The following is a 12,122-nucleotide window of genomic DNA, read 5'->3' on the forward strand; positions in this document are numbered from 1 at the left end:
AGATAACATTCAATGTTTTATTGTCACACCCACATAAAAATATTCAGATTAAGTATTGTTAGCAACATAATTTTTATAAAGCATTGAATTAAATTGTAAAATACTCTGCACTTCATTTATGATTATTTTAATGGCTTTTGCAATGTACGCATCATAACAAGGTACAGCATATAAATTAACATGAGACACATATTATTATTATAGGCCAGACTCTTTTTTTATACAATATGTAACAGAGGGTTCCTGCTCCATCTCTCTACCCAGTTTTAAAGAGAAGGCAAAAAGTTTCCCAAACACAAATAAGACTTTTTTTGTTATGGTATTTCAATTTAAACAAGCGTGCACATAAGGGCCAACTAACAAAGATTAAAAAATTACTACTATTTTCTTGCAATGTTACACATCACACAATAAATTTGTAAACAAAATGTCTGAAATGGTTCATACACATCTATTTGTGTAATACAAAAAAAAACATTCACTGCAAACCAAACGTGTCTGAATGGAAACGGCCCACGAGCTAAAAATCTCATAAGCATCAACAGTGTTCCCAAAGCTTTTGTACACAAATAAGAATTTGCCAGCCTCACTAATCAGATTATAATTAATTCACAGCAAAACTGTTCCAATTAACATTTCGGCAGCAGGTGTTGTAACAAAGCACTACAGCACTTATACAAGTACTTTCAAGAACACTGTGCACTGCGCACACAAAGCACATACAAATATGCCCAAAATAAACAAAGATGTCAGTGTCCTGACGAGAGACCTAATGACATTATCCATAGGCATCCTGGCAACATTCAGAGGTCAGAAGCTCAGGAGGAGGTCACGCTCTTGCACGCTGGTCAAGAAAGACTTCCCAAAAACAAAGGAGTGAAGACCTGCTCGTAGCTTCTCCGCCATTGCCATGATGATGTTTAAATCCCCCTCCACGGTTAAATCCAAATCAGTTTTCAGATTGCGTAGAGATCTGAACGTTTTTTTCCCCTTCTGCCTATAATCAATAACAACACTGTGATAAGCACATCTGACATAATGATACTATATAAGCACAAATCTTTGTTGTGACAACTATTTTTGTAGTAAAATTACTTTCTTTTTTCAGAGGACCATCATTTCAAATAGTAAATTCAAAATGTTAAAGGGGTCATATGACACGGCTAAAACGAATATTAACGTTTGTTTTAGATGTAATGCAATGTTGTGTATGCACAATTTAAAGTTTAAAAAACGCTGTATTTTCCACATACCGTGCATGTTTGTATCTCCTCTTTGCCCCGCCTCTCTGAAACGCGCAGATTTTGAACAAAGCTGATCGCTCTGAAAAGCGAGGTGTGCTATGATTGGCCAGTTAACCAGTGCGTAGTGACTGGTCGAATACTGCAAGTGTGTGACGGAAATGTAACGCCTCTTACCATATTTGGAACATCAGGTTCCAAAGCAATTGTACTGACAGGTACGCCCACCTTACTTACGTATACATTTGGGCGGTCTTAGTCAAATCATACCACGAACTGACGTAGATTTGTGGGGGTGTGGTTACACGAGGTGTTTCAGGCAGGTCTGGGTGAGCATTCGCTTTTAGATAGAATGCATCTTTTGTTCCGACACTTTAATTTTTTCAATTTTACGTGTCTAAAACATGCATGGGCAACTTATAACACACCAAAGACACAGAAAAACACGTGTTCGCGCCATATGACCCCTTTAAAAGAGCAAAGTAAATGTCTCTAAAATTTTGACTTTTATTTCAGAATTTTTGCTAATGAACTCTTCATATATATTGCATGTTTGTGGACTGTACTGTATGTAAAGTGCATGAGTGAGTATATCCTAAATATATCTGTGGTGGTAGATAACAAGGTCAAAATTGCTGCACATACGTCTCATCCTCAATATATCTGAGCAGTGTCAGGGCCTTCCTGTTTAGCAGAAGAAGGAAGTGGGACAAGTACACACTCCGAAGAGACAGACCTGGTTTTAACAGGAACACCTAGGCAACGACACACACACGTATGTTATCAAGGCCACAGCAGGGAACGCTGGTGTAAAGTATTTCAGAGAATTTTTAAGGAGAGTAGTGCAGACTCACCTCATCTATGAACGACTTCACGAGAGTATCTCTATGCATCACGTCCTGAAATATATTCCTTAGAAAAGCCAAAGAGACATGTAATTAACACATTCAGAGGGTTAAAAATCATCTCAAAACTTTACAAACTTTCAAAAAAAAAAAAAAAATGAAGTTGACTATTTGACATATAAAAGTCAAAAATTTGTCGTTTTTGTATACTATGTATAAAGTCCGTTGAGTCAGTGATACAGTGATCAGGTTAAATGAAAAGTGAAACATCTCTGTTCCACCTCTCAGCAACTCTGTGAACTTTTAATAGAAAAATTCTCAGCCGAACTGTCATTGACAGTCTTTGAAAACAAATCAATGATGCAGCACTGTGTTGGCCACAGCAGTGAACCATGACATTAGCAGAGGGTGGAGAGTTTTTACAATTTCAAGGCCAAACATCTACACACAGAAAATCTCAAAGCAAATGTTATGATTCAAAGGAATAAGATCAAAAGACCGGTTTCCCTACCTTTTATTGATTCATATCACTCTCTGGACTCTCTGGAATACTTGATTTTGATTGGTCAATCACACCATTCTAGAGTCCAATGTGTTGGACTCAACACATCAATATAATGATCACTAGGGCAACTGAAATCCCACATACGGCCGATGTGCTAGTTTCAAGTCTCGAATAATAATCTATAGTCTCTTTTTGATTACATAACACAATGATTTCATGTTTATGCTCACATTGCCGTTCCTTTTTACGGAAGAAATAAGCTACTCAAAGCTGTGAAATATAGTCATTTTAAAACAGTAGTGTTTTGATGTAGTACACTTGTGTCCCCCAACCCCAGCAAGATGATTATTATTACACCACATTATTACTTTAATAAAAACCTTCTGATTTACGAGACCCTTTGGTTTTTGCGTCCAGGTTTATTTTACCATAATGACTGACTAACGTTTCATTATACTTGAAAAAATATAATGACTTTGGACAAAATACCACAAGAATTTCCTATCCTGCCAGTAATAGGAAAGACAATCATGAACTTCATCTAAAGATAGGATTTAGAGTTCAAAGGTCATACAGGTCTGGGGTGAAGGAGTCCTGGGCGTTGATGAGGTTGTCTGGACTGATGTCATCCTCGCTGGCGGCCCTCCAGAGGGCACTGAGCTCCGAGCGCATGTAGCGTCGCTGATGGTACATGTGCTCGTGGCAGGGGGGCATCTGCTTCACCGTGTTAATGTCCACATCAATGTGGGTGGTGGGGTAGGGGGAGTAGAGCACCTGCCGGTATGGCAACACAAAACTCCCTGTGGAGTCCTGGGAAAGAGAAAACAGGGACCTTTTTATTTCTAATGCGTAGGAAGAAATATCAAAATGTCAAGTGGCACATGACTGGCCAAGCAAATCGTATATACTAGTGGGAAACACAGAAATCTCTATAATACCCGATTTGTCAACATCAAAGATGCTGAAAGCAACTTTGTATTAGATTCAAGTTTTTCAAATAGATGGATTTTGCACATATTTCAATTTTCAGTGCCTCAGCTGTGTTGTGTGTGACAGAGCTTGTAGTCAACTAATGTGAAGCTAATGACTCCCCCTTTGGGACTGTGAAAATTAATGACAACTGTGTAAAAGCACTGTAAAGCAGGTGTATTCACTTATGGTTATCCACCGGTACAACCGAATAAAAGAGCTTTGTCGGGTCACACATTGTACGAGATGCCATAACAATAACAGGTGCATTCGAAAAACAACATAAAACTACTGTTCAGCAAAGCAAACCACCTGCAGCCATATTTGCCCCAAAGAACCTTAATGATTATAAACCATAAGGAGGCACAAAATCATGTGCAAATGAAAAGTAGTTACGTGTCCCACAGAGGGATGCTGGAGATACCTTGAGGAGACCCTGAACAAACAGGCCAGTGTCGTATTTAAACAAGCCGTCCGGGTGACACAGTCGAGAACACTTTCTCTCGGCAGGGGTGAGGAACAAACACAGCGTGAGCACAATCTAGCAAAGGAAACAACGAAATGTAAAGCACACGTACGAATTAGGTGTGAATGTCAGCCCTGTGAATGCAGGAATATTTACCTTGTTGACTTTCTCAGGATTGCTGCCAACCACCATGGAACAGCCGCAGGTCTGAAGATGAGAGCTGATAGCCCTGAAGACAGAAATAACACAACCTGTCTGGATAACTAGACACCAAATAATGTAATAGATTGATGGCATGAAGACAATTCAGATCATTGGCTTCTTAAAGACATATGTCTCACTTGTGCAAAAAGTCTTCGTGACAGCTGTCCCCGATATCATCATCATTGAGCACAGTGTCCTTTATCTGTAACGAGGAAAACCATGTCTTTATGTGGGTCAGTGAGAAGGCGAGACTACTCTTTTTAAACTGTCAAATTTAACAGAATATATAACATTGTTAGAAATTAAACACTATTTATCAGTCTTTTGTTTATCTCATGTTTATTTAATCTTAAATATCATTTAATACCTTTACTGACTCTTCATTTTTAGCCACTGATTTTCATTGTTGTGTTATTTGTATGTGGGTGCACAATCACACCAATAAATAACTTTGAAATTGCATCTGTGGTACAGTTGTTACTGTGCCTGTTATGACATATGCAGTTGTCACACTTCGAGAGGAGCATCGGATTGGGTTTGGGTCTGGCTCTCACGAATCATTTTCCACACTAAATCCTAAACTGTGATTTAAACATGGCCAAAAGCCCCCCAAAACACAGAAACACCTACATCCACCTCCTCAGGTACACTGTGTTTCTTCATGGAGGTGAGAAGCTCCATTATGGGAACGATCTCAGATGACAACACAGAGATGATGTTGTAACCCTACGAGAAAAACAAGACACAAGAAGCCATTAATACAAAGTGAACGAAAACTGTTAGATAATAAGTATAAGAGTCACAACCGAACAGGCAAGACCTTTTGCATGCAGATGCGTCCCTTGCGGATGATGTGTTTGAGTCTTTCCACACACACACTGTGAAGAGGCAGATAGAAGCTTAGCTCTGACTGCGGTAAAATGATCGACAGAGCACAAGTGTTCTTATCCCCTTTGAGTTCTCCATCAAAGATGAGCGAGACAATGATGACTCCCTTTTCTGCCAGAACGAAAAACTTCACGTCCACCGCACCGCTCTCAGCGCTTCGCAAAATCTCCCCGTTGAGAGTGTGATTGGCTAAAAACGTGACCTCTCCATCACAAAGCAGCGAAAATCCCTGACCTCTGGGGGCCCAGATGTGCCGTACGCGGGGTCCCAGGATGTTGTCCCAGTAGGCGAAGGTGGCGGCCAGCACGGGACACCAATCATCAACCAGCACCTCAGTCTTAGCCACAGCGGGAGATTGAGGAGGACAGGCTGCAGACATTGTGCCCACACACACCTGTGTCACAATACTGTCAGTCTCTCAATGCGGATCTCAGAGGTGGCAAGCAGATTGCGTCATCCCTCTGCTGTTGCACCACACGCGTGCAATCCACTTAAGAAGAAAACAATGGAGAGGAACAGAAAGGAGAATGGAAACATGTAACGCCAGTCCAATGCCACAAACATGGAACTGCATTGTTGATTTCCAACCTACTGATTTGTTCTGTCAGGTTATTATTTGGTTCTGATGTTTTATAGACACCAATGGACGAAACAACAATATTTTATGTTTTTAAACAATATTTTAGTTGAAATCATGTAAATTAAAGGGCTATATTCAGCTGTCATACAGTGAAGCTGCCTCTTAAAATGCTTAAAAAAATGTAACCACGGTCAAATTAATGTTATTGTATTGAGCCCATCGTAAATTTGTGGTTGCTATGGTTTTACTACGAATTAAACTATGGTTATTATAGTGAAACTATAGTGGTATTATTCGTAAGGGTGCATAAAACACACCGAGCTAAAGCGAGTCATTACACGGCGTCTTCTTCCACTAACACAGTTGGCATGAGACATATTAAGATTATTACCTGTTTTAGGTCAAAACAAGACGTAGCGTCGACTCGAGACCCTTTTCCTGGTTCTCTTCTCCGCTGTCATTACAGGGACGCGCAGAAGCGCGCTGCTGGCGCTCGAGACTAAACAGCGCCCTCTAGCGGAGGAAAGACCGAGAGGCAATTCAATTACCTCGTGCTTAGTCGTTTTGTTAAACTACCACTTTTTTGGTGTGAATTATAGTAAGAAAAGTTGTGGTGTAGTCGACTTCATGGTATGCGCGAGAACCGCATATCAAAGTCAAAGTCGCGCGAGGACCACATAGCCCTCGAATCGTTCTCGCGGGACTTTGGTTGCAATTCAATTACCTTATGCTTAGTCGTTTTGTTACCTAGCAACCCAGGTAAACTCTTCTGTAACATTCTTAACAGCAGACTTCACCATTATCTAAACGACCGAAACATCCTGAGAAAATGCCAAATAGGTTTCCAACCAAAATACCGCACATCAGATCATATATAGCCTACACTCTTCGTACTTTAATTGACAAAGAAACCACTCAAAATAAAAGAAAGCTCTTCTCATGTTTTGTTGACTTCAAAAAATCTTTTGACTCAATCTGGCATGAGGGATTTTTTCTTCAATTGATTCAATGCGGCATCGGTGAAAAAACCTACGACATCATCAAATCAATGTACAAAAATAACACATTTGCAGTTAAAATCGGCAACAAGCACACAGACTTTCTCTCCCAGAGTTGTGGAGTGAGACAGGGCTGTAGTCTAAATCCTACACTATTTAACATATACATTAATGAATTAGCTCGAGCTCTAGAACAGTCACCAGCACCCGGTCCCACCTTACTAAGTGAAATGCTTTGCAGATGATCTGGGGCTGCTGTCACCCACAAAAGAGGGTCTACAGCAACATCTAGACACCCTGCACACTTTCTGTCAAACATGGGCGCAATCAGTTAACCTTAAAAAGACTAAAATCAAGATATTCCAAAAAATGCCCAGTCGCCAAAACCAACATCACAGTTTCAAACTAAACAAAATGCCCCTAGAACACACCCAAAACTACACATATCTTGCTATAAACATCAGTAACACCGGAAACTTAAACAAGGCTGTGAATGACCCGAGAGAGAGAGAGAGAAAATATAGAATATCAAAAAAAAGAATATCAAAATTGACATCCCAACTGAAATCTGGCTGAAAATAATCCAATCAATTATAGAACCAATCGCGCTGTATGGATGTGAGGTTTGGGGCCTTCTCACCAACCAAGAGTTCACCAAATGGGACAAACACCCAATAGAGACTCTGCAAACAGAAATGTGTAAAAACATTCTACGGGTACAGCGAAAAACTCCAAACAACGCCTGCAGAGCAGAATTAGGACTATATCCTCTAATAATTAAACTACAAAAAAGAGCTATAAAATTCTACACTCACCTTAAGAACAGCGATACAGAGACACTCCATCACAAAGCCTTAAGCCATCAAGAGCTGAACCCAGGGAGAAGCCCCTTCATCCAACTGATCTCAGAACTAACTCTACAACCCAAAACATGCCCAAAGCAACCCCAAACCCCAGCCAGACTAAACCAAATCATAAAAACACAAAAAGAGAAATATCTCAAACACTGGACAGAAGCAACAGCTCAGCAAAGTAAATTGGAATGCTATCTGTCATTAAACAGAGAATATAAACTGGCAGAATACCTCAAAAGCATATCAGACCCTAAACTAAGAAAAGTCTTGACCATGTACAGACTCAGTGATCACAAGCTCACTGTAGAGACGGGCAGACACAGACAGACATGGACACCAAGAGAAGAGTGACTTTTTAATCTCATGTCCAAACTATACACACATCAGAGAAACATTCTTCCCTGAGTTTTCAAACTTCCACAAAGACTCAGTTTCAACAAAAGGACACGATTTCATACATACTGGGAGAAAACTCAGTAAGCTCATAGCTGCAAGATATGTCAAGTCCTGCCACGACAAAAGAACAACAAAACACTGACACAACACACACAAACTGACACTATATGACAGGATCCTGTCACCCTCACAGAGAACTGTCATCAATACTTTGCTCTTTTTCTGTTTATATTGATATGTATATGTAGATACTTTTTACTTTTATTTTATTGTATTTTTATCTTAATATGTGTCTTTGCAGAATGTTTATATTTAATTTTCCTGTGCTTTGGCAATGTAAAATTTGTTTTATAAAGCTTCTTTGAATCTTGAATCTTAAGAGAGAGAGAGAGAGAGAGAGCTAGAGAGAGAGAGAGAGAGAGAGAGNACTATAAATGAGGAAAAGGTAGCCATAAGCATCCTAGGGTAAGAAGCTGTTTGATAAAATGTCAAGAGAACATTTTTACAACATAATTCCCATATTTACATTTGTGTAATTAAATAGTTTTCATGAGTTTCTTTGATATGAGATACTATTATTCTAAAATGTGGAAAAAATCTTAAAGGTCCAGTGTATGATATGTACACAGCAAAATCGCCAGTGTAAAAAAGGTCAAATTAACACTCACAGTGTATATATAATCCACACTCTCATAGTGTGGATTATATATACACTGTGAGAGTTAATTTCACATTTTTTAACACTGGCGATTTTGCTGTGTAGCGCCATCTAGCTGTGAGGTTGCGAATTGCCGTGCATCAGCTCACTCCACCGCTTGCTCCTCCCCTTTGAAGCACTACCGTGGCAGACACAGAACTAAGATGTTGTCACGTTTTCGCTTCTTTGCTGAAGGAGATAATGTATTTACAAAACACCCTCTGTAGAGCAGTTTTCCATTTAGGGCTACTGTACACCGCCGTATATAGATAGAAAACGCACTGCCGTCCTGCAGTGCGTTTATCATTCTAAGGTAATAAAAACATGACGCCTAATTATGTAAGGTCTTTAATACACCTCACAAGACATAGTATACTATATGTGACCCTGGACAACAAAACCAGTCTTATGTGTCAATTTTTCGAAATTGAGATTTTTACATAATCTGAAAGCTGAATAAATAAGCTTTCTATAGATATATGAGTTGTTAGAATAGGACAATATCTGGGCGAGATACAACCATTTAAAAATCAGGAATCTGAGAGTGCAAAAAAAATCAAAATATTGAGAAAATTGCCTTTGAAGTTGTTAATCAGGGGCACTGTGGCAGGCCATCCACTCACAAAAATAAAGTTTTTATATATTTAATTTAAGAAATTTACAAAATATCTTCATGGAACATGATCTTTACTTAATATCCTAATGATTTTTGGCATAAAAGAAAAATCGATCATTTTGTCCCATACAATGTATTTTTGGCTTTTACTAAAAACGTTCCCGTGCTACTTAAGACTGGTTTTGTGATCCAGGGTCACATATTTCATTTCTGTCGATAGATCCTCCAAAAAATGACACACTGGATGAGCCTAAACTTTTGAATGGTTGAGTAATAAACTAAAAAACAAGGGAAAATTTCTGCATCACTTTCTTGCAACAACATTTGATTTAATTCAATTTCAGATATTGAGCAGAATTATAGAACTTGTAATCGAACATCCGAAAACATGCATGTACCAGGGTTTACAGCTCTTTTCTTGTTCTATTAACATTAAATGTTAAAGTTCAATGAGCTTCTGTCTATAGCCTTGTTTCACATCTAGCATGTGCAGTAGTATCCTGAGATGGAATCGTTCCAGTTGCCAAACAGGCCTTGTTTCACTTCCTTGAGGTGGTACACGATGCCAGCAGAAAACTTCTTCTTGGAACCCTGCTTCTTGCTTCGAGACCACACTGTCAGGCTGCAGGACCTGGCCACCACGAGAGAAGAGACACGGTTGTCCCAAGCCCTGGGGATGATGGGAACGTCTTCATCAGGATAAACATCCAAAAAGTTGCCGTAGCAGCTCATGTCATAGTAATAGCTGCTGTGTTCAAACATGCGTGCGCAGAGTTTGTTTCCTTCGCCGTCCTGCAGTGCGCTTGGTTCAGGACACTGTGCATTCAGCCCTTCAAAGCACAGAGCAGCAATGAGAACAGCAATGAACGCCTTCATGTTTTCAGTATGTTGAGTGAAATGAGGTCATTTGACCTGACTTATAGCTGCTCCTCATGTGACTTGTGTGAGAAACCTCAGGTTTGCCAACAGGTGCTCTGAAGGCCCTTGTGATAAGAACAAAAAAAATCCTAACCTGGTTTATTGGTCTTCGATCAGACTAGACCTGGTTCTTTATCCCATACCTAATAATATTGATAACATAAGTAAATAAAGCATATTATACTTTTTAGATTTAACTGGAGCCACTGTAAGGTTCGGATTGGTTCTGTTTGATGTGGGGGCAGCGGTCATGGCGTGGCACCAGAAATGCTAAAAAACAAATTTACTTTTAACTTAATAAAAATACTTATTGAAAGAAAAACGTATTGACCGTTTTTTATTAACTTTATACCCTTTATACACATCTCCCTTTGGAAGATAGTAACTTTAGTGTATAATATTTTGGAAAAAATACAGCTCTTATTAGTTTCAAAGTGACCAAAGTACTATTTAATCCAATGTCAAGAAATAAAAAAATGTTTTGTGACATAAGGTAAAAAGGCCAGTCTCAACAATGGGACTGGCTGGGAGGGACAGTCACAGCAGGGACCAGGGGGCGTTCGGTATACCATGCATGAGAGTATTGCGGTATGTACCATGGATGGTGTATTGCGCCCCAATCTAGCACAGACATCTGGGTTATACTTTGTGAAAAGGCATTTAAACACATTTTTACATCAAAAATTAAAAAAGGTAGATTGCTGGCTATTGGCGCATGTCTGGGATACATTAATAAGTAAAAATGTCACTCTTTTATTCTTTGAAAGTGTAAGCAGATACACTGTAGCATATGCAGTAAGCGGTGAAACTCTGTCAATAACTAAACCAAAAATTAGAAAAGTGGTTACATTTAAATCTGACACGTTTAGTGGGTGATTAATTCATAGATTCAGCATATCTGCCCACAATAAAGAACAATTTATAGTATTCACAGCAGACTGCATTAGGATACATGATGTTACCTAACTTTGCACAAGTTTATATTTGAGACTAAAATAGTTTTGTCTGTTTAAGAATAGGCCTATGAAATGTAATCTGAATATCGTAGAACTCTATTTTTTTTAAAACATATAGTCTAAATCTGTTTCTGTAGCTGTGCCCACATTAAAATGATCTTGTAAAATACGTCACAATTGTGTTCTCTTCTTTCATGTTTAGGTATAGTATATTTTATATTATCAAAAATGATATTTCTCTTGCAAACCATGTTATGCATGTGTCGTGCAGAAACTGTATGTTTGTGAAAAATGTTTCTGTCTTTTCATTGTTGTTTTTATGACAAGGCTTAAATATGTCTCTGACATGCAAACCATAACAAACATTTGTATTCTTTCCTATTGACTTGCAATACCTTGGATTGGACTGTTGTTGCCATTTCACAGTTGATAGAATTTAAGACACAGAAAGTGAATTAAAGACGTGCCAAACCCTGATTAAGGCTTTCTTAGCCACATTGTGCACAAAAATTACCAGTAAATATTACACTATGCAAGCAGCACTCTTTGAATTCCTTTTTTTGCATTTTTTCCTGAACATTCATGAATGTGATCGCCTGCAGAGATACTTGCTGTTTAATTCACTTGCAGATGATCCTAAAATATCACAGACAGATGCCACCATAAAATAATGCTCTAAATAGTGTACTAAATAAAGGTCCATTGAGAGATGTTTTAATTGAACATTTGAAAACAAGTTTACCAGGGTTAACAGCTGTTCTTATTTCATTAACATCATTTCATATGTTAATAATGTATTTGGCGTATTTGTCTTCGGCCTTGTTTCACATCTAGCATGTGCAGTAGTATCCTGAGATGGAATCGTTCCAGTTGCCAAACAGGCCTTCCTTCACGTCCTTGAGGTGGTACACGATGCCAGCAGAAAACTTCTTCTTGGAACCCTGCTTCTTGCTTCGAGACCACACTGTCAGGCTGCAGGACCTGGCCAC

At 38.9% G+C, this 12,122-nt stretch overlaps 3 protein-coding genes across 3 annotated transcripts in view; 1 reads left to right on the forward strand and 2 right to left on the reverse strand.

The window, feature by feature from the left end:
• Positions 1-402: 402 nt before the first annotated feature.
• Positions 403-6,194, reverse strand: LOC130550944 (guanine nucleotide exchange factor C9orf72-like). The gene is made up of 10 exons (XM_057328477.1): positions 6,090-6,194; positions 5,051-5,608; positions 4,861-4,956; positions 4,368-4,432; positions 4,183-4,255; positions 3,985-4,101; positions 3,166-3,401; positions 2,096-2,153; positions 1,887-1,996; positions 403-997 (listed from the first exon to the last, which is right to left on the reverse strand). Exons 2-10 carry the CDS (start codon positions 5,495-5,497, stop codon positions 811-813), a joined length of 1,389 nt encoding a protein of 462 aa, XP_057184460.1. The 5' UTR covers positions 5,498-5,608; positions 6,090-6,194; the 3' UTR covers positions 403-810.
• Positions 6,195-9,646: 3,452 nt separating this feature from the next.
• Positions 9,647-10,194, reverse strand: LOC130550946 (syncollin-like). The gene has a single exon (XM_057328479.1). It carries the CDS (start codon positions 10,133-10,135, stop codon positions 9,740-9,742), a length of 396 nt encoding a protein of 131 aa, XP_057184462.1. The 5' UTR covers positions 10,136-10,194; the 3' UTR covers positions 9,647-9,739.
• Positions 10,195-10,691: 497 nt separating this feature from the next.
• The window catches only part of LOC130550945 (pecanex-like protein 3), a 10,260-nt gene continuing 8,829 nt past the window's right edge, over positions 10,692-12,122 (forward strand). The window contains exon 1 of the mRNA XM_057328478.1: positions 10,692-10,740. Within this exon, the coding sequence (XP_057184461.1) occupies positions 10,692-10,740 (49 nt within the window). The remainder of the gene's footprint in view (positions 10,741-12,122) is intronic.

The sequence above is a fragment of the Triplophysa rosa genome, unplaced genomic scaffold (genome assembly GCF_024868665.1).
Source record: "Triplophysa rosa unplaced genomic scaffold, Trosa_1v2 scaffold491, whole genome shotgun sequence".
NCBI classification, from domain to species: Eukaryota; Metazoa; Chordata; class Actinopteri; order Cypriniformes; family Nemacheilidae; genus Triplophysa; species Triplophysa rosa.